The following is a 23,300-nucleotide window of genomic DNA, read 5'->3' as shown; positions in this document are numbered from 1 at the left end:
GATATTTCCTTCAATTCATGGAATTCCAGAGCTTTGACAGAAGAGTAATCTGCTTTTCTACTATGCCGTAAATCTACAAGATTTTAAATAGAAGCCTTAAGTTTTTAGTAGGAAGTGTTACAGTGCCCTGTTTTAATAACTTTACTAGGCTTTTTGAAGTATTTATCTTTTCTGGTTTTAATTATTATGGAGGAACTGGATCTTAGTTCCCCAATTGGGGATTGAACCTGGGCCCCCCGCAGTGGAAGAGCTGAGTCCTCATCCCTGGACCACCAGGAAATTCCCAAACCTGTGTTTTTTAGAACAACAGATGTCTTGTGCTAATTCTGTTTTCTGTTTAAATGTATTATAGTCGAAGCTTCCTGTCATAATGGGGATGAAACAATTGAAACCATTGAGGCTGCTGAGGCACTCCTCAACATGGATTCTCCTGGCCCTATGCTGGATGAAAAGCGCATGAGTGAGTGTTACGTCTGTTCACGTTCTTATGCTTTTTTTTAATTTTTAAAGTGTAGTTGATTTATGATGTTGTGTTTATTTCTGCTGTACAGCAGAGTGACTCAGTAACATATATACATATACATACATTCTTTTTCATATTCTTTTCTGTTATGGTTTATCACAGGATGTTGAGTATAGTTTCCTATGGTCTATAGTAGCACTATGGCTATATGCTTTGAAAAACTTTTCCTGTCATCTCTCTGTTTTAGATGGTAAACATCAAGAGACCAGAGTCATGTTTTATTTTTTTAGCATCCTAAATGTATTTTAAGGTACAGTACTGGTTGAGGTATTTTTACTAAAGTGTTCAAACAGGATTTTTTTTTTTTTTAGATTTGAGGAATGAAGACTTTGAGAATAAAAAGGTAATTTAGGTGTCACAGAGATTATGCAGAGTATCTTCTTAACCTCATTGGTGAAGTATTAGTGTATTTAGGGTCCAAACAATGAAAATTTAGTGATTTCTGTCATTATTCATCAGTGAATAGGCAAAAATCCATTGAAATGTTTTCTAAGACTTCATGGCATAAAATTTACTACCACATTTATTGATTTGCTTTTAAATCCATGTTCTCCTTTGGACTTTTCTGACAAGAAAGTGGTCAGACTTATAAAATGAATTATTATTAAATCAATTTAAGACGTTTATTGAGGGTTTTCTGTATGCATAGCAATGCATTAGGCAATAACATGACATAGAAATCAATAGATTTTGTTTCTTTCCTCAAGCTTCCAGTTTTCTTTTGAAGATAGTTATTTATGCAAATAACTGTAAAAGCCAAAAATAAAGGCCAAAAGAGGGATAGCAGAGTGTTCTGGAAGGAGAGATTTCTCTAGCTGAAAATACTGGTGACTGACTTTTTGGAAGGAATGTTTTGACCTGGGCTGTTAGTGACAAATAAGCTTTTCATGTGTAGAAGAAGGCAGGAAAGGGCATTCAAGGCAGACGGAGTCCATTGAATCCAGGACATAGATCTGTGAAAGAAGGAGAGGTTTAAGCTTCAAAATGTTTTGGTATAATTAAAGTAATGTTTCACAATGGGTTACATATTGTGGATGTTCAAAATGGTATGCTATGGAGTTTGGTTGTTCTTATCTTTTTTCCACCTGTAAACAATGAGAAGGTATGTCAGTTTTATTCTTCTTTCTAATTTTCACTCTGTAAAGTTTTTATAGAGAAGAATGATATGGTCAGATCAGACTTAGGTATTGGAGAAAAACTTTAGCGGCAATGCGAAAAATGCAGAAGAGAGACAGGATGGACTGGGGATAGGAAGTCAAGTCAGGAAGACACTGAATGGTCCAGTCAAGCCTGGACTGATCCAGCGAACTTGACTTAGGGCAGAGGAAGTAAAAACCAGGGGCTAGATTCAAGATTTCATTTCTCCTTTAATCTTCAAAGAAATAGGAAATATTTTACGAAATTATTTTGATTTATAATACAAAGTTGGTTTTATTCCCATTAGATAATAATATATTTAGTTCCTCTGAAGATGACATTGTTGTTGCCCCAGTCACCCATGTATCCGTCACACTAGATGGGATTCCTGAAGTGATGGAAACTCAGCACGTTCAAGAGACATATGCACACTCACCAGGACCCTCATCACCAGAGCAACCTAAGAGAAAGAAAGGTAGGTGGGTAGTCTGTTTAGGGAAAACAGTCTACTCTTGATGTGGAATCTAAAGGTAGCTTTTATTCAAAGATATTTCTACACCAGTTAAAACTTCTGTAAGATAAAATTGGTATAAAACAAATTGAGTTATTTCTTCATATTAGATTCATTTTTTAAGAATTATACTTTTAAAATATTTGAACTGTCTTATAGAAAACGGATTTTTCCCAACTTTTTAAGCCTCAGTCTTGTATCTAAAGCCTTTTATCCAAGCTCCAAAAGAGCCCAGGGATAAGACCAGTTCAGTTTTCTCCTGGAGAACATAGTTTGATAACCACCAGCACAGATTCTAATAAAGATTCCAGTGGGAAGAATACAAGTGGTAAACCAGCAGGTAAGTACCTGAAGAGGACACAACGTGCCAGAGAGAACTGTAAAGTAGTCACAGATGAGAACCACACTTGCATCCTGACACTCACACGTTTCCCTCTCTTGGCCTTTTGATTCTGCTCCAGCTTGTTTAATATGTTGAGTTTAATATCTTGGTTTATGGCATCACCAGCCACTGTGTAACCTAATTTCACATGAAATTAAGAGAAGTTTCAAGAGCCAAAGGTGAAGAGGAAAATAATAACAGTAAGAATGAGCTGACACTGCAACAGCTCTGAAGGGCTGAGAAGAATATGTCCGTCTGGAAGTCCAGGGGACTTGGTTTTATATTCCAAGTAGAGGCACATGCTAAAGTCTTGGTCCAAAGCAAAATGGGTATTAGAGAACTCAGCATATAATTCATGGGGTCCTCGGAAGGCTGTACCCTAAGGAGAAAAACAATCCACCCATTGGCACAGACAGGTGTTAAGGAAACTTGTATTTTGTAGCTGAATGGAAAAATTGTTCTTTTGAGAATTCATAATCCTAGGTTTACCTTAACCTAGGTTTATGACTAGATTTTAAATTATCACTGACTTTAGGAATGTCCAGCCAAGTAATTAACATAACAATGGCCCCTACCTGGCAGTAACTTTGGGCCCCAGGAGTAGCTCTTGTAAAATTGCTTTGCCATGTCATATATTTAATCCAGGCTGCACAGTATTTCGTCAAATAAAACCCTGTTGAAGGTGAACTCACACTTCAGTATCACAGAACACATAAGAAAGATACCTCCTGAATGAGGAGCAGCAGACATAGGGAATTCTGGTTTCCCACTGGCTGCTCTCAGGAGCCGCCTTTGCGTTGTCGCCGTGTCTGGCTCCTCACACGCTCAGCCACCTCCAGCTCCGCCTCCACTGTGGACTCCGGCAGCTTCATCGCCAGAGTTCTCGCCCTCCTGCTTTCTTTCCAGTTTGCTGCATGACATCACTGGCCCCATCGTGCCAGTACAGCCACGGACACCAGCTCCAGGATCACTACCAAGGACTTCAAGAAGCTGTGGGGGAGACAGGGAATGGGAGCGAGGACCTGCGAATGGGAATGCTGAGAATGAGGAAGATGGGGAACAGGAGGCTGACAGTGTGGTGGGTGAAGAAGAGGAAGAAGTTGGGGAGGGAGAGGAGGAGGAAGGTGATGGTGAGGAAGAGGGTGGCGATGAAGATGAGGAGTCTGAGGCAGCTGTGGGCAAAGCAGCAGCTGAAGTTGATGGGGATGCTGACACTGACGCAAAAAAGTGGAAGATGGATGAGGATGACTAGACAGCAAAAAAGGAGAAGTTAAGCTTACAGAAAAGGCTGCTATAGCCCATTCAGCCTCCTCTTGGCGTCTCGGAACCTAACGGTCAGGTGGAGTCCGTCCTGCCTGCCGCCCGCAGGTGCCACGTGCTCCCACTGTCCAGCCAGAGCCACACAACGTGAACTTGGAACAGGAGAGGAAGAAGGAACCAAAACTTCCAAGGCCCAGGTTTTTTTTTCTTAAAGTATTTTTAAAAGGAAAATTTGTGTTTTATATTTACATTTTATATTTTTGTACATATTGTAGGGGTCAGCCATTTTTAATGATCTCGGATGAGCAAACCAGTCTTCCCAGCATTCTCTCTCCTACTTCTGACTTTCCTTGTGGTGTGACCATGTTCATTATAATCTCAAAGGAGAAAGAAAATGTTGTTTAAAAAAAAAAAAACTACAACAAAAAAATCAATCTTATTTCGAGCATGCCAGTAACCCTTTTTGTGCATGTACATAGCTGTACCATAAGTACCTGGTTTTTATGACCAGGTTATGTTAAAGTTAACCAGGTTAACTTTTATGGTTAAAAAGGCCAGTGATAAAAGTTTTCTTTTTTTCCCTTGACTATGAAGTTGTGGTTTATTACTATTACTATTATTTTGGCCTGCTTGATGTGTGTGTGAAACACTGTTGTCCAACAGTAAGCCAGAATTCAAAAAAAATAAATCCTAAGGTTAGTTCACTATGATCCTCAGATAATAGAATTATCAAATAGAAACTTCCAATGAATATGATTATAATTATTAATGCAAAAGAATAGAAAATATGGTCAAAGAATGAGACTATTAAAAAATACCAGGTGAAACTTCCTCCTCTAGTCAAGATGGAGTAATAGCACCTGATGTAGCAACCGTTTTTTGGATATGATACCAAAAGCACAAGCTTTACAAAGGCTGAAATTAATAAGTGGAGCTACAATCAACTCAGTCTCTGCACAGCAAAAGAAACTGTCAGCAAAATGAAAATGCAACCTGCAGAATGGGAGAAAATATTTGTAAATCATGTATTGGATAAGGGGTTAATATCCAAAATATATAAGCAACTCATATAACACAATAGCAAAAAAAAAAAAATCCAATTAAAGAATGGGCAGAGAACCTGAATAGACATTTTTCTGAAGAAGACATATAAACAGCCAACATGTACAAGCAAAGATGCTAAATATCGCTAGTCATCAGGGCAGTATAAATCAAAACCACAGTTAAGATACCTCTTCACAGCATAAGATGGCTAGAAAAAAATCAAGAGTCATTTATTTGATAGGAGGGGGATTGGGACATTGAACTGCTTTTAAATGATGTGAAGAAACTCTCTCTTCACCCTCTTTTTCCACTTCTCTGGTGCTTTGAAACTCCTTCCAAGGGAGGATGAGAGCTGGGGTGCATTCTCGAGCTGCTTTTTGAGGCTGGCATTTTGAAATACACTGGAAATCTATCTCACCTCTGAATCATTTGTTCGGTCTCATCATGGAGAGGGGTGGGGTGGAGAGTATGCCATATCTCACATTGTGTTGTATACCTTAAACTTATACAATATGTCAGTTATATATCAATAAAACTGGAAAAAATAAAAACAGAACCCAGATTTACCCTCCTGTTTGAAACAACTGAAACCACAAACAAAATATCTGAAGCAGTGGTTCTAAAGAAAGTGGACATCAGTCAACAAAAGCCAGCGATCCCTGGAAAATAGGAAACCAATGAGGTGTGATTACCCCACCTTCCTGCGTGGAGAAGATAGTTTTTGGAAAGCAGTATGACAGTTCCTTAAAAAACTTCATGTATACTTAACACATGACCCAGCCATTCTGCTTCTCGGTATTTACCCAAAAGAAATGAAACTATACGTTTAAGAGAAAAACTTATTCATGAATGAATGTTCTTAGCAGCTTTATCTGCAATAGCCCCAAACTGGAAATGACCCAGACATCCATCAGCTGCTGACTGGATTAAACATGTGGTAATATCCATACGATGAAAGACCATTCAGCAATAAAATGGAATGTACTGTTGGTACATAAGACAAAAATGGATGAACCTCAACATAATTATACTAGGGGGAAAAGAGCCAGATTCCCACCCCCCTGCCATAAAAGAAGAGTATGGTTCTGTTTATATGAAATTGTACAAAGTATAAATTAATCTATAATGATAGAAAACGAGTGGTTGGTTACCTGTGGATTGGGCAGGGTGGGGAAATTGAGGATTACAAACGCACTTTAGGGAGTGAAGATATGTTCATTATCTTGAGTGATGGTTTCACAGGTGTATACATATGTCAAAACTTACCAGATTATAAACTTTAAGCATAAGCAGGTTTATTGTGTGTCAGTTATACCTCAATAAAGCTGTTTTTAGAAAGTAAAAGACTAATATCCTACTTAATGGTGAAAGACTGACATGATAAGGAACCAGATAGAACACATAATATATGGGTTAAATAGCAAATGAGTCACTGCTGAAGAGAGAATCAGTGAGCTCCAATCTAGAGCTGATGTAGAGTAAAAGATGATACAAGAGTTAGAGATGTGAGGATTGCTTGAGAAGATCTACACGTTTAATCAGAGCTCCAGGAAGGGAGAATGTGTAGAGTGAGGAAGAAGCAATATTCAAAGATGATGACTGAGAAATTTTCCAGAATGATGTTAATCCCAGCAGAGTGAATCCTGAGTAGCATAAGTAAAATAGATGCAGGCTGAAATAGATTATGCTAAAAAATGTGGAACATCAAAGACTCCTTGCAACCTACAGCCAAAGCAAGAGGAAAAAAAAAGAAGAAATGGACCAGTCAGGGAGAAACTGCATTACCTGATGAGGATTGATTATTGAATTGGCTACAAGCTCCCACGAAAGGCTGGAAGGGCTAGATATGTTCAACGTATCAGGAGAAATAACTTCACAAAATTTATATACCCAATTAACCTATAGTTCATGTGATGCTGTGTGCATCGTCACCATGAACAGTGAGGAAGACGATGGAGAGAATGGATGCTGGGTAGGCTACTGACAGTATCTGCTGTGACTGACACTAGTGGAGTAAAACAGCGGGATAAAAACAGTACTATTGGGACTTCCCTGCTGGTCCAGTGGCTAAGACTCTGAGCTTCCGATGCAGGGGACCCAGACTCTGTCCCTGGTCAGGAATCTAGATCCCACATGCGGCAACTAAAGTTCCTGCATTTGCAGTGAAGATCAAAGATCCCGCATGCCGCGACTGATCCAGCGCAGCCAAATAAAGAAATTTTTTTAAAAAAGAGAAAAAATGAGAGAAAATAAAACAGTCGAAAGGATAGCAGCTGACTGAAGTCTGGCTTCTAATCCTCACAGTCATGAACACAGTTAGCTAGAAATCTCTGTAGGTTCTCTGCAGATGTCTGCAGTGATGGAGGTTAAGGCACTAAGCTGCCTATTTTCCATGTGTATACATCTGGTAGTCTTGAGGGGCCAGGCCTGAAGAATGACTCTTTTGATTTTCTTCTCCTCATAGCTCAGTTGGTGAAGAATTTGCCTGGAATGCAGGAGACCCCAGTTTGGTTCCTGGGTTGGGAAGATCTCCTGGAGAAGGGATAGGCTATCCACTGTAGTAGTTTTGGGCTTCCTTTGTAGCTCAGCTGATAAAGAATCTGCCTGCAGTGTGGGAGACCTGGGTTTGATCCCTGGATTGGGAAGATCCCCTGGAGAAGGGAAAGGTTACCCACTCGTATTCTGGCCTGGAGAATTCCATGGGATCACAAAGAGCCTGACACGACTGAGTGACTTTCACTTTCACTTTTCACTTTCCTTGACTCTTACTCACCTTAACTTCAGAAGTGTTTTCCTATTCAGTTTGTCTTGGGATGTGTTGCTATTAACAGACTGATTTCAGATGGGGAAAGGAGTACATCAAGGCTGTATATTGTCACCCTGCTTTTTTAACTTATATGCAGAGTACATCATGTGAAATGCTGGGCTGGATGAAGCATAAACTGGAAACAAGATTGCCAGGAGAAATATCAATAACCTCAGATACGCAGATGAAACCACCCTTATGGCACAAAGGGGAGAGGAACTAAGGAGCCTCTTGATGAAAGTGAAAGAGGAGAGTGAAAAAGCTGGTTTAAAACTCAGCATTCAAAAAACGAAAATCATGGCATCTGGTCCCATCACTTCATAGCAAATAGATGGGGAAACAATGGAAACAGTGAGAGACTTTATTTTTGGGGCTCCAAAATCACTGCAGATTGTGACTGCAGCCATGAAATTAAAAGACGCTTGCTCCTTGAAAGAAAAGTTATGACCAACCTAGACAGCATATTAAAAAGCAGAGACATTACTTTGCTGACAAAGGTCTGTCTATTCAAAGACTATGGTTTTTCCAGTAGTCATGTATGGATGTGATAGTTGAACCATAAAGAAAGCTGAGTGCCAAAGAATTGATGCTTTTGAACTCTGGTATTGGAGAAGACTCTTGAGAGTCCCTTGGACTGCAAAGAGATCCAACCAGTCCATCCTAAAGGAAATCAGTCCTGAATATTCATTGGAAGGACTGATGCTGAAGCTAAAACTCCAATACTTTGGCCACCTGGTGTGAAGAACTGACTCATTGGAAAAGACCCTGATGCTGGTAAAGATTGAAGGCAGGAGGAGAAAGGGATGACAGAGGATGAGATGGTTGGATGGCATCACTGACTTGATGGACGTGAGTTTGAGCAAGCTCCAGGAGTTGGTGATGGACAGAGAGGCCTTGCATGCTGCAGTCCATGGGATTGCAAAGAGTCGGACATGACTGAACAACTGAACTTGTCTTGTGTTGCTACTAACCTTGTGACTTTAGCCCTATAATTCACTTTTTTAAGTTATTTCCCTAAATTACCTCAACGTTTGCCCTTGTGATCTAGATCAGAGAGAGTCAAATTCAAGAACGCTGTGGTTAGAAGTACTAACTGAAGGATCCACTTATGCTTAATCTCCATTGTCTCTCTCATGCAGGGTGGTAGTCTGTTCAGACAGCAGCATCGCCCCAACCAAAGTCATAGGCAGCATTGCTGCCAGGTTGTGGCTCTAGATAAGGGGAGAAGAGATCATAAACATGGCTTTAGAATAGTTGGTTGACCCAGGCTAAGGCTGAACAAAATACACTTTTAACTCTGACTTGTCTGGGGCTGGGTGATGGATAACCATAAAGTTTGTTTGCTGTAAATTGAAAGAAATATAGAATAAGTTTTTTAAAAATACACAAGAAAATAAAAATTGAGTATGTGGTTCACAAAAATTTAACCTCAATTTAACCTTATTTTTTATATCTAGAAGTTTTGGGTAGTTTCCAGTATTTGAGAACCAACCAAGAGGCAGACAGACTTATATGGCTTAATTTTGAAGCCCAAGTTTTATCAATATCAGTAATGTTCATTTAAATGTTAAGAATTGTCACCTGAAAGATAAAATTAAAGTTTCAACTTAATCTCACTTTTACAAATGAGCCAAAGTATTGTTTTCTACATAAAAGTGTCTGTGATCTAACCTATGTTAATTTTTTACTGAAGTTATTTTCCTTTTAATAGGTAGTATTTAGGAAACCAATATGTGTTCCATGTATAAAATACCTGGCACTTGAAATTGAGGATAAATGACCAAAAAAGCTTTTATAAACAGCTAAATTATCCATTTTCTCTCACTTTTGAGGGCAAATATTTATGTAGAGCCATTGTGATTTCAGGGAGAAAAACTAAACAACCACGTCCAGATTCCCCAGCCACTACACCAAACATATCTGTGAAGAAGAAAAACAAAGATGGGAAGGGTAAGTACTACTCCTGTAATTTCCTTATTTATAGATCAAGTAACATTCAGAGTGCTCTAAAATATCTGCATACTGTAAGTAGAAACCACCAGATTTTATTGAAGTGGATCTTATTGCTGCCCCATGCACAGTTACCACTTTCTGTAGAAACACTGGTAATAATGTAGCCCAAGAAATCCATTAGGAGATTTTCACTTCCCTGTCAAAATCGTCCATCCTTTCATTTAATAATGAGTCTCTTGGAAGAATTCAGCCACATTAGGTTTTCAGTGCATAGACACTTTATTACAGTGTCTTGGAGTTTTAATATTTTCATAACTGCTTCCCAAATTTGAAGAAAATTGTTAAGGCTAATCTGCTGGCTCTTAATATAAAAAGAACAACTATTGAAAGGTTTTTTACATTTCTTTTTCCTTTTCTTCTATGTAATAATGGTTCTTAAAGAGGCTGAAAGAAAATTTCTTACAATGCTTTCTCCCTAGGTCATCACAAATCTAATTGGCAGGATTGCTCTATTCAGATAACTTATGTGGGACTAATAAAAAGATGTATATTAGACTCTAGAAATTATGACCATTATATCACCAGTACTAACTGAACTGTGTAACTTGTTTTATATAATTATAGATGGAACTTAATAAGACCTTTAGTTGTGTTTTATTGTGCTCTTTCAAATAAAGTTTTGGTTCAGTTAAAAAGAAATTGCTTTTGTTTCAGGAAACACAATTTATCTTTGGGAGTTTTTACTGGCACTGCTCCAGGACAAAGCTACTTGTCCTAAATACATCAAATGGACTCAGCGAGAAAAAGGCATTTTTAAATTGGTAGATTCTAAAGCAGTATCCAGGTTGTGGGGGAAGCACAAAAACAAACCTGACATGAATTATGAGACCATGGGAAGAGCTCTCAGGTATGTGAAATTTCTGTAGTTCATGGTGTGAAGAATATTGTTTCTTAAATACTTAGAAAGCAGGTAAGTTCTAAAAAGTCAGAGGGTTTTCTTTAGAAATGGTGAATTTTACTATTGAAGTGCTAAAACCATACTACTTATAGAAGTGAGTACTTAAATTGAAATATTATTTCAGTCTGGGAAAATGTTCTCCTCCCCCCCCTTGCAAAATCTTCATGCAAATAATGGATATTTTATTTATGAAGAGATCAGAAAATGTTAAACTACCATCAGGCATTGTACATTGACCACAAGGCTCATATGTTTTGAGCCATTAAACTTAAATTCAGCACAAAATAACAAATGTTGGTATGCAGGTACTTAATAAGAGGGTGCATTTTTAAGCATGAACCTCAGATATGATACATTATGTTGGAATAAATTAAGGCTTCAAGAATAATATTAACCGTCATGAAAATGTTGAACAGAGATACCTCTTAAACCCACTTTTAGTTTGTTTTTCTTTGATAATGTCATTTAGTCGTCAAGATCTGGATATGTTTGAGAAAAACTTATTGGAAACAACCAGATCTGATAACTTGATAACTTTTTTAAACCACAACTATTTAGTTATTATAGTTTGCATTTTATTTTTTAGCTCACACTTTTTAGGTTCTTGATCTAATTAGAATCAGTGACAAAACTTAATGATGTACAAATAGATGTGATTCAAGTTTTATACAGAAAATTGTTTCAGATTTACTGAATCAACATTAAAACAGGTAGGGACATTATAGTTAAGCTATGGAAGAGAAAATAACTACCCTTCATTTAGAAATTCTTTTCTCACTTGTTTGTTTCCAACTTTAAACTCTTGTTTATGATTACAGAAGTTTTGCTGTGTTGAATATTATTTTAGTTTATGTTTAACCGACTACAGTATTGATAAAATTGTCTGTTTTGAATAGGTACTATTACCAAAGGGGTATTCTGGCAAAAGTAGAAGGTCAGCGCTTGGTGTATCAGTTTAAGGATATGCCGAAAGACCTTATTTATATAGATGACGAGGATCCAAGTTGCAGCATAGAGTCTTCAGATCCGTCACTGCCGTCAACAACCACTTCGAGTAGGAACCCAGCAGGTCGGAGAGCATCTTCAAGTCCAGGAATGAAAGGAGGAACCACTACAGTTCTCAAACCAGGGAATTCGAAAGCTGCAAAACCCAAAGATGCCATGGAAGCTGCGCAGCCGTCCGAGGCTCTGAGGACAGTACAGTCCACACAGACCCCGTACCCCACCCAGCTCTTCCGGACTATTCACGTGGTGCAGCCGGTACAAGCTGTTCCCGAAGCGGAAGCAGCCAGCAGCATGCCAGAGGAGACGTTAAATCCTTCCGTTCCGAGTATTAGGTGAGAAAGCTAAAGGGACCGGTGCAGATCATCGTGTCATGTTCTGACAAGAGTCATTTTTGGTTAAATGTGTCGGGAGTCAGAAGTGAAAATAAAAATGATTTAGATTTCAAGCTAGAACTTTTAGTCAACAGATTGTTTCAGCAGCAAGGCATCAGTCCTCTGATTTTATCAGTGATTTGTTATTTTTAAACTTTGACAGCACTTGATGTGATTCTACCAATTTGAATCAGTCCTATATAGTTTTGTATAACTGATTGATCCATATAAGAAGAGATCCACATACAAGAAAATCCAGGGAATGGTTTCAGATCTTTTTGGGGACAAAGTTACAAGCTGTGAAAATATAACATACATTTACGTATAATGACCCTTTGGGATGCATTGAGTTCTAAGAAATACGCATTATTCCTTGGGAAGATAACAGTCTTCTCAGATAGTATCCAGAATAGTCAAACAGGTTGGGAGGCCAGGAATCAAAGGTCCTCTTTTTCAGGTTTGTAGAGTGGCAGAGTTGGAGGAATAGTTTTTTGGCTTAATCAAATAAAATCTGCCTCATTCTCCCAGAGACGACATATCTTAACAAAGTCTAACAACAACTTGGACTGTCTCTTTTGCAGAAACTTGTGGCTGGTTTTGACTGATTTAGAATGGGGATAAAAGAGGAAGGCAGAAAATTAAGTGGACATTTTCAGGGTTCTTTTTTTTAGTTTCTACTGCTGTGAATTTCCAGAACATGAATTACAAGAGCCCTTCCAAATCCAATAAATATGATTCTTTTGATTATTTTCATTAGCTGACTCCTGTGTTACAGTTGTATATTCTCGAGCATAAATACTGGATTTTTATTCAATTGATCTTGAAGTAAGCATTCAGTTCAGTTCAGTTCAGTCGCTCAGTCGTGTCTGAGTCTTTGTGACCCCATGAACTGCAGCACACCAGGCCTCCCTGTCCATCACCAACTCCCAGAGTTTACTCAAACTCATGCCCATCAAGTCAGTGATGCCACCCAGCTGTTTCATCCTCTGTCATCCCCTTCTCCTCCTGCCCCCAATGCCTTCCAGCATCAGGGTCTTTTCCAATGAGTCAGTTCTTCACACCAGGTGGCCAAAGTATTGCAGTTTCAGCTTCAGCATCAGTTCTTCCAATGAACACCCAGGACTGATCTCCTTTAGGATGGACTGGTTGGATCTCCTTGCAGTCCAAGGGACTCCCAAGAGTCTTCTCCAACACCACAGTTCAAAAGCATCAATTTTTCGGTGCTCAGCTTTCTTCACGGTCCAACTCTGACATCCATACATGACCACTGGAAAAACCATAGCCTTGACTAGACGGACCTTTGTTGGCAAAGTAATGTCTCTGCTTTTTAATATGCCATGTAGGTTGGTCATAACTTTCCTTCCAAGGAGTAAGCGTCTTTTGATTTCATGGCTACAATCACCATCTGTAGTGATTTTGGAGCCCCCCAAAATAAATCTGACAGTGTTTCCACTGTTTCCCCATCTGTTTCCCATGAATTACCTAGAATCAAAACAGACCTATTAGACCATTCAGTCTTCCTTGTACACTCTATTAGACTTTTGACGAGTTTAAGAGAATTGAATTATCTTAAATTATTGACGTGTGAGGAGCATAGGTCACATTTTTCCTATCTTAATTAAACAAGTACTTAACTATGTTTTCCTTTTAATATTTTATTTTCCTCTTAAGTTCTGTTGGTTACTTATGATGACTGAATATCTAATTGGAATTATGTGGTTCCTCCCATTGGTTTCTAGGCTCTTTGTTGCCACTGTGTTTATTTGTGTTGATGAGAAACATGCAGTGGCCACAGCGGATCACTGGGACTCCCTTCTTGGATGGATTCAGTTTTTTTTTTTAGCATCTCTGACCAAAGGTTCCTTTTTAGACCTTGAGAATAAAAACAAACCAGAAGAAAAACAACAATAACAACAACAACAAACAAAAACACAGCTCGAGCTCTGAAAGATAATAAATTATGGTATTATATTGGATACTTTATTACTTGAATGTCAGTTTCTGAATAAGACTCAGTGCCAGGTATTAAAGGGTTGTAATTAAAAAACTTCCTTCCTGTGATTTTCAAGCTGTCTTTGGTATACCTGTCAGAATCTTCATTTTTACATTCTCTGAGAGTTCTGTGGGCTCCTCTTGTGGCTCAGAAGGTAAAAACGAGTCCTGTGGACTCTCTGCGTGATTCCTCCTTCTCCTGTTTTTTCTTTTCCAACCTCTGTGTTACCGATGCCTCTCATTGTGTGATGTTTCTGACCAGAGCCATCCTTTGTTTAATGGGTCAGGAGTCAGCATTTGTGGCTTTGCCTTCTTGCAGCTGTTGTTAGGTCTGTTTTGCATACAGAGTGTTGCCACTTCCGTAGCTCCCACTGCCAGCTCTGGCTCTGCTTGGAATTCCTTCCAGCCGAAGCTGACTGCTTGCCTATACCATGCTCTAGTGCATAATCCAGGTTTTCAGGTAACTTTAATGCCTGTCTCCTGCTATCCATTTAAATCTGTAGAAGTTACCTTCTAGCCACTATCCTTTTTCCAGCACCTAACATAGTCTGACACAGAACACTCCATATTCATAGAATTTGTGTAGAAGTAGTATATATGATTACTCTTTATCTTCTTTTAGAATAAGGAGTTCTCTAAGTGGACTACTTATAAAATGAACAAATATAAAATTTAATTAACTCTTTAAAATTTAAAACACAATTTTTTATTCTTTTTTTTTTTTTTTTTGACCATGTCTTGCGGCTCACAAGAGGGATCTTAGTTCCCTGGCCAGGGATTGAACTAGGCCTATGGCAGTGGAAGTGTCAAGAACTGACCACTGGTCCACCAGAGAATTTCCAAAACAGTTTCTTCCTGTAGAAGTTACTGTGTGTTTATATGCCTGTCTGTGAATCCACATCCATTTTTAAATTGGGGTATAGTTGCTCTACAGTGTTGCATTAGTTTCTGTTGTACAGCAAAGTGAATCAGTTATGTCCACAAACATTCTTAATCATTTGTTTGATTTTACAACAATTCCTCTCTCATTTGCTTGTATTTTATTTTCCTCCCACAAGTCCTACCTATTTTCACTGTAATTATGCCAACTTTTTTTTTTTTTTTAATGCCAACTTTTAATTGTAGAAATTTCAAAATATGGAAGGGTTGAAATAGTACATTGAACACCTGTTTGCCATCCAGCTGGATTTACAATTGATATTTGTTTTTTTGCCTTATTTGCTTTCTGTCAATATTTATTTATACCCTTTTTTTTGTTTGTTTGGGTATTTGTCAAGTCAGTTGAAATCACCATGACATTTCACCCCTAAATATTTCAATGTACAACTCTTTAAGAATACAGACATCCCAAGTAACCATATTATCACTCCTAAGAAAAGTTATAGAAATTTGACTATATCTTTCTTGACTAGTTTTTTAAAAAACCAAAGACCTTTGAAATATTTTTTTTCTGTAGTTGAGAGGAGGTAGAATACTTACGACTTAAATTTAGATTAATTATTAAATTAGTGTAACAGGAACTGATAACTTTCAAAGCACTCTATATTGCATATACTTTACATATATTAAAGTATAGAATCCTTATTGCACAATGAGGTATAGGTAATATTCAGTATTCCTATTTTACAGTTGAGGAAACTGAGGTCAAGGAGCCTGGTCACAGGTGGAGATAGTGGTGGAGATAGTGTTTTAATGCAAGCAGTGTAGTCTAAAGCAGTGAACTTAGTGATCTGACATACTCTCGGTTAATTCACACGATCACAAGAATTATCACTTGTTTACCGAGAATTAGGAACATATTTCTTCTCCGTTTTTCCTTTGCTCGTTTCTTTTTATCTCACACAATTGCACATAGAATGATCCCTCAGTGTCCTCAGGGGATTATTTCCAGAACTCCCTTCAGACTCCAAAATCTGAGGGTGCCCCTTATGTAAAATGGCTAATATTAGCATATAAACTCCACATATCCTCCCGTATACTTCAAATCATCTCTGGATTACTTATAATACCTAATACAGTATAAATGCTATGTAAGTAGTTGCCAGCATGTGGCAGATCATTCAAGCTGTGAGATTTGGAACTTTCTGGAATTTTGGGGGAGGTGAGGCTGGATATTTTCACCTGGGGATATCCAGACTCATCTGGATATTTCTGGGGGAGGTTGGTGGAATCTGTGGATGTGGAGCCATGAGTATGGAAGGCCAACTGTGTCTATGTTGAAATTGATTAAACTTTTCTTAATTGATTTATGGTATATGTGTTCAGGTTTACAGATCTTAACTTTGGCTTCACAAAAATAAACCTCTAATAAAGTATTTTCCTAAAATTGTCTCTTGGTAAACTTGGAAGTCCATATACCTACCCAGTATAACTTGTTTCTCTACAATGTTTTTCCAAGCACTAAGTTTGTCTTCAGTTCAGTTCAGTTCAGTTGCTCAGTCGTATCCGACTCTTTGCAACCCCATGAATCACAGCACGCCAGGCCTCCCTGTCCGTCACCAACTCCCGGAGTTTACTCAAACTCATGTCCATCGAGTCGGTGATTGTCTTAGGGTCTTTTAAATAAATTAGCCTCTAAAAATATCAATATATAATGTATAAGTTACTTTGAAAGCAATCTAATGGAGTAGGAAGAATTTGGGCATAAAATTCTCACCCTACAACCCTTGTCAATTATTAGATATGACATTGGATTACATTAACCAACTATTCTGTTTCCTCATCTGTAAAATAAAGATGATATTATTTAACCTGACAGGTGGTTGTAACAATTAGATGACACTTCCTGACAGCTGAGTAGATATTCAGCAAAAGCCAAATATTATATTGTATATCTTTCTTAGCTTCAGAAAGTTTGAAGAACTTTAAATAACCAATATTGTACCAGTTGGTTACAAGCAGCTTGGGCTTTTTAAAAGTAGTTAACTGTAATGTATCCTTTGTTGTGCAGTATAATTATAACCAGACACAACTGACAGTTTAATAATTAACTAAGAAAAAATTTATTTTAATTCCTGTGGTTGGGAAAAGGCTGCATAATATTTAATCCTTTAATCTCTGAATTTTTTATTAGTGAAAATTTATTGTTTTATAATTTGTTCAAATAGCCAGTATATTTACATTGCAGGTATTTTAGGACAGCATATATATTTTCTGGCAGATGGCAGTCAGATGCCCAGGAAAGGGCCATCTCTTTCTGACTTCAATAAAAGGCATTGAATGTCTCATGGTAGCCCTGATTAGCAACATGGAACTTTTCCAAGTAGATTATTGCTCACAAAGAGTTGGATACGACTGAGCTACTGAACTGAACTGATACCATACCTGAGAGAGGGAAAGAGAAAGGGGTGTGTGGGTGTATAACTTCCTACTGTTTAAAAATCTAATAGTAAGTATCCCTCTTTACTTGAAGTTATTCAGTACTTAAGTGACAGTGTGTTGTAATGGTTAAGCACATAGGCTCTGTAGTTGACCAATTCCTTTTCTTATCTAACTGCTCACCTTATGTGAGCTGTTCAGCTTCTTTCTGCATTAATTTTTTTCATGTGGAAAATTGTGATAATTCTTATTGGGTGGCCAGGTTATACATATTTATAGATACATTCTGTATGCTTTCTATGTGCCAAATTCTATTTTATCTGTATGTATGTGTATATGAGCTCTTGGCATGGGAAGCTCTTGGATCTTTTTTATTTAAAAAATGGTATCATTCTGTAGGGTCAGCTACCATTTACAGGCTTAGATTCTACCCAGGATATCCTGATTTTAAGCAGGCAGGGAAAAAGGGAGGTACAGTGTATTTTGGAAAAGTGCCCTAGTTCCCAAAGTTATTCTATATCCTTCCAACTCATCACTGCCTGCCCAATAGTATTAGTATATCTGGCCTTTATTGCTAGCCATACCCTGCCAACCTAGTAAATCTTCATTACCTGACTCATATTCTCTTCTAGCAATGTCCTTCAAAAGGGCTGCTGACATCCTGCCGTGGACTGATTCTCACAGTGGTGACTGTGCTGACAAATGGAACTTGAGAAACAGTATCCTGCATGTGTGGGTGTGGGCTCTAGCTAGCCTGTGTCTTTCTGCTTCCTCTTAATGTCTCCTGAGTTGTACTGAGTCATCTTCCACCTTACCCATTTGGTTTCTGCTCTAGAATTTCATTTTTCACATGAGACAGGCCACATAACTGTAACTTGCTAAAATTTACCTGTGATAGTCTCCTGGCAATAATTAACATTTCGTTTATGGGGACTAATCCGGCTCTTAGCCATTTGAAGTAGCAATCCTCTCTCTTTTGTAAAATAGCTTTATAGAATTCAGAGGAAACACAGTTGAGATCCAGATGCTGAGTCTGTTCAACATTTGTTTTGTATTGACAATAGCCATGAGTATAAATTTCATAGCTGTGAACTTTAAAAATTAGATTGACTTATAATACCATTTATGTACCTCTTTTCTTCAATAAATAGAATTAACAATTTATACAAACTGGATTTTATGTTAAAATTGTATCTTTATGATTAAAATTTGTGCAAATTACTTGAGCTGAGAAAACACATCTCTAAAACAACCTTTGTTTATTTTTTGCCAAGATTTGGCCTTACCTTTTGTTCTCTCTGCCATCCTAAAGAACCCTCATGAGTTAATTATATTCATGACTTGTTTTATGTAATATGAGCCGTGAATTATTAAAATTCTTCTAATAATTCTATCACATATATGTTTAAGGTTGAGTATTATTTAATTTTAGTTAATTGAGTGCTTTCTCTATATAATAGAAAAGTGAAGTCGCTCAGTCGTGTCTGACTCTTTGCGACCCCATGGACTGTAGCCTGCCACGCTCCTTCGTCCATGGAATTTTCCAGGCAAGAATACTGCAGTGGGTTGCCATTTCCTTCTCCAGGGGATCTTCCCGACCCAGGGATCGAACCCGGATCTCCCACACTGCAGGCAGACTCTTTACCATCTGAGCTGAAACAGGTCGAAAACAATTATAATCATGTGAAGTTTTGTAATTTGGTTGGACTTATAGATGACATTATCCCTCAAATATTAAAATGATAGTGAATCCAATGTTTATTTAAAAATTCCTAATTTTCAAAAATTACCTGGCAGTCCAGTGGTTAGGGCTCTGCATTTTGCCAAAGGGCGGAACTGATCCCTGGTCAGGTTACTAAGATCCCACAAGCTGCATGGTTCAGCACAAAAAATATATATATATAGATAGATAGATATGTATATATATACATATCTATATATTCCTAATTTTCTGTCAGGCAGCTTATGTGTAACTTCCTTGGGAAACATTTTGATATCCTCCTTCAACAAAAAATTGATTCCCCATTTGTGTTAATATAGTGCTTTATACAGATTTTTTTTTTCACAGATGGCATTATAGTTAATGGACTGAGAATTTTTTGTTGGCCACTTCTGTATGTGCAGTGTTTAATGCTGGGTCTGGCACAATGTTTTCCTTGCGTTGGAAATAACGGGAAGGAGTATTTGAAATAAATAACTCATGTTTTGTTCAAGTGACTTGTCAAGTGTTGTTTTCAACAATGTAGAATATGCTTATTTCCTCACTTTTATTTCGTAATCTCAATAGGACCATACAGACTCCAGCCCAAGTTCCAGTGGTGGTATCTCCTGGGAATCAGCATTTGCACACGGTAACACTCCAGACAGTGCCGATCACAACAGTGATAGCCAGCGCAGATCCGTCGTCAGCTGCTGGATCTCAGAAATTCATCTTACAAGCCATCCCATCCTCACAGCCCATGACAGTCCTCAAAGAAAACGTGGTGCTGCAGCCGCAGAAGCCGGGCTCCCCGCCCTCCATCGTCTTGAGCCCCGCCCACGTGCAGCAGGTCCTCACCAGCAGCGTCCCGGCCGTCTGCAACGGAGCCGTCAGCGCGGCTTCGTCTCCGCCCTTCAGCGCCGCCGCGCCCATGGCGACCTTTTCTCAGCACAGTTCACAGCTGGTTGCTCACCCACCTGGCACTGTAATCACTTCAGTTATCAAAGCTCAAGAGGCGAAGACTCACATACAGGAAGAAGTGAAGGAGGCTGGAGAGGCTGTGAAAGAAGGCGCGGATCACCCCGAGCAGCAGCCGCAGCCTTACGTGATGGTGGTCTCCAATGGGTTTCCTTCGCAGGTAGCTATAAAAAACGAACTGCTGGAACCCAGCTCCTTCTGAGGAACATGCCAAAGGAATTACAGATGGTTGTTGTTTAACTGAACATTTTTGATTGTCTGCAAACTATTGATTCTAAGATAAATCCTCCACACCATTCCTCATTTTGTAGTTACTTGTTAAAAGTTAGTAACAGTTAATTTTGACTTTGTTAGATAAGGGGGGAAAACCCAAATGCTTCTGTTTGTTTTCCAAAAGTTTCAGAATTCAGTTGTGAAGGAACAGGCGTTTTATACTATGAAGACATTCTTTTGAGATTTTTTTCAGTGGTTATATCATAAGCATTTTACAAGCACCATTTTAAATTTTATATTACATTAGCTTTTCTGATTCTTTTGTAAACACAATACTTAAATGTAAGACATCAGGAAATTTATATAGGAGCTGTTTTCATTCCACTGTATCAAAGGTTAAGTCTTGACTCTTTGAAACCCAAGACACCTATTTTGTGCTTTGTTAAAATTATGATTTCACTTAGATTGACTTTAGTTTGTTGCACTGTATGTTGAGCTATGCCTATGTAAAATATAACTTTAAAAATTGAAATGTGCCCATGATAGGGCTAAACCTGTTTCAGAAGCAGGATAATAGAAAAGCATCAGCCTAAGAGTGGTTCTCCTGCTGACTAGCTCTGTAACCTTGGGCAAGCCACTTGATCTTCTGGGCCTCCTAAGAGGAATGGTGTATTGGATTAGACTCCAACTCCTATCTAATTCCTATCTAGTTCTCCAATTTCCCACCTAGTTCTAAATTTTATGATTCTAACTCCTATCTTTTATCAATTTATCAAATTTATCAATTTATCAAAGTATCAATTAAAACATTATCAGCTTATCTCCTAATGTAAATATAAATAAAATATTACAGAAAATTAATGGCCCTACAAAATTCATTTTTCTGTTATCTGTAAGACCTGCTATGAACCTGAATTCTTCCTAAATAGTTTGTTCATTAACTCTTTAGGCCCCTGTGCACTGTGATCCACTAGTAAACTTACGTTGCTGAGTGCTAAATGATATACTGCTATTCTGAAAGAGTCAGGGCTCTTTAAGGGCCCAGAAAGCAACCAAGCCTTGGCTAATCTGACTGAGTAGTCAGTTGCTATAAAACTGTAGTTGCTTTATATTTTGGATCTTTTTTTAATTGGGAGTGGGGGAGGGGGAATTACATACAAAGATAATATACGTTATATATCCATGTTTCTAGATTACTTTTTAGATTACTTTTTCATCTGTAAATAATGTACATTTAACTTCACAAGAAAAATTGTTTCTTGCAATTTTTTAGTATAGCAAAAAGTAATTTTTGTAGATGAAAAAATCATGTTTAGAGGTCTAATGTTATATGTTTTCATATTACAGAGTGAATTTGTATTTAAACAAAAATTTAAATTTTGGAATCCTCTAAACGTTTTTGTATCTTTAATTGGTTTATTATTAAATAAATCATGTAAAAATTCTGTGTTTTTTGTTTTCAAGCAAGTGTTTGTTAATAGAAAATGTTACTAGTATTACAATGCTACTAAATGTTTATATAATAGCTTCCATTAGTCAGATAAGACTTGCAGAATGTTATCTTCTCAGTTTTCCTTTCTACAATGCCAAATGGCAGTTTCCAGACATGACACCATGGATTACCAGGCTCCAAAAATTAGAAAATAAAATATTCCCAGCAATAATATTAAACACACTTAAAAAAACAAGTTTTCTAATTAGAAATTAGATCAGTTAATTGTTAAACTCAGAAAACATAGAAACAGAAAAACGTTAAGAAAATGAAAATCTTAATCCAATACCTCTATACCTAGTAGTAACTTTCACTTATTCATTTCTTCATGTCACTTAATATTTTTCTGAAATATGGTTTTGAAAGGCGCATTCTTAGCTCTGAAGATGGAAGCAGAGAAAAATGTGAAGGAGCAGGCCTCACTAGTTTTCTTGTTTACTACCCTTAGTTTATACCCTTCTGTTCCACTGTTTTTCTGCAACTTTCCATTCTTCATCAAACTTAGTATATATATGTGTGTATTGGGGAGATGGGTGATCAAAGTGTATATATATGTGTGTGTGTGTGTGTGTGTGTGTGTGTGTGTGTGTATGCTTTCTTCTACTCTTTTCCATTGTGTTATGTCACAGAATATTGAAAATACTTCCCTATGCTGTGTGAGTTGGTTGTTTATCCATCCTCTAATGGGTAGCTTGCCTCTGCTAATCCCAGACTGCCACTCCTCCCCTCCCCTAATCCCCTCCCCCTTGGTAACCACTAATCTGTCTTCTATCTGTGAGTCTGTTTTTGTTCTGTAGATGTTGTTGATTTCTACCATATTTTAGATTTGACATATAAGCAATATGATAAGGTACTTGTCTTTCTCTTTTTGACTGACTTTGGTTACTATGGCAATCTTTCAGTCCATCCATGTTGTTGCAAATGGCATTATTTCATTCTTTTTGATGGCTAATATTCCATTGTATATATGTACCACATCTTCTTTATCCCTTCATATGTTGATGGACATTTAGTCCATTCATTCTTAACCCTCTGTAGTAGTTCATTTGCCCTATTACCCTGAAATTACTGTTGCAAAGGTCACTAAATAGCCATCAATTTCCATATTGCCAAATTCTCTTTTTTGACCTTTCCAGTATTTGATAACCTTTTAAAATTCATTGTTTCTTCAAGTCTCTATTGCCTTTCCTTTTGTGCCCAACTCTTTGCTGTCCTCTTCTTACCTTTATAATCATTTCTTAGTGCTGCTCTTGGGCTGCTCCAGAAACTCTCTCAAAGGCCGGAGTTCTCCCCAGTTTTATCTAAAGATCACTCTTCTCCTTCTCTGTGTCTTCACCTTGTCCCCCTTCAATGCATTCTTCTCCAGTGCAACAGGTGAACATATTAATAGATAGATAGAAATAGATATTTAATTATACTTAGCCATTTAGTGGTTCCTTATAGTCCTCAGGTAGAGTTGAGGGCCTACATGGTCTCACCTTTTTTTTTTACCCCCTTGGTCTCAGCTCTTCTGGATCCCACTGGCAGTCTCTTCACATTTTACTCTCCAAATCATACCGTCAGGTATGTTGGGATGCTTTCAATTGCAAGGAGCAAAAAACCCTATATAAACAATACAAAACTAATTAGGAGGTTTCCAAGTTGGCTAATTCAGGAGC

At 37.8% G+C, this 23,300-nt stretch overlaps 1 protein-coding gene across 6 annotated transcripts in view; it reads left to right on the top strand.

Annotated features, from left to right (window-relative positions):
* Window positions 1-21,595, top strand: part of ELF1 (E74 like ETS transcription factor 1) — a 117,841-nt gene extending 96,246 nt beyond the window's left edge. For 5 of the 6 annotated variants that reach the window (XM_061133863.1, XM_061133860.1, XM_061133866.1 and 2 more), the window contains 6 exons: window positions 353-460; window positions 1,968-2,135; window positions 9,530-9,613; window positions 10,331-10,523; window positions 11,471-11,911; window positions 19,548-21,595. In XM_061133863.1, the coding sequence (XP_060989846.1) occupies window positions 353-460; window positions 1,968-2,135; window positions 9,530-9,613; window positions 10,331-10,523; window positions 11,471-11,911; window positions 19,548-20,139 (1,586 nt within the window). In that variant the 3' untranslated portion in view covers window positions 20,140-21,595. The remainder of the gene's footprint in view (window positions 1-352; window positions 461-1,967; window positions 2,136-9,529; window positions 9,614-10,330; window positions 10,524-11,470; window positions 11,912-19,547) is intronic. The other variant, XM_061133865.1, reaches the window with a different exon arrangement.
* The last annotated feature ends 1,705 nt before the right edge of the window (window positions 21,596-23,300 follow it).

The sequence above is a fragment of the Dama dama genome, chromosome 30 (genome assembly GCF_033118175.1).
Source record: "Dama dama isolate Ldn47 chromosome 30, ASM3311817v1, whole genome shotgun sequence".
Classification (NCBI taxonomy): Eukaryota; Metazoa; Chordata; class Mammalia; order Artiodactyla; family Cervidae; genus Dama; species Dama dama.
The sequence above is the reverse complement of the archived record's forward strand: the minus strand, read 5'-3'. Positions and strand labels throughout refer to the sequence as shown.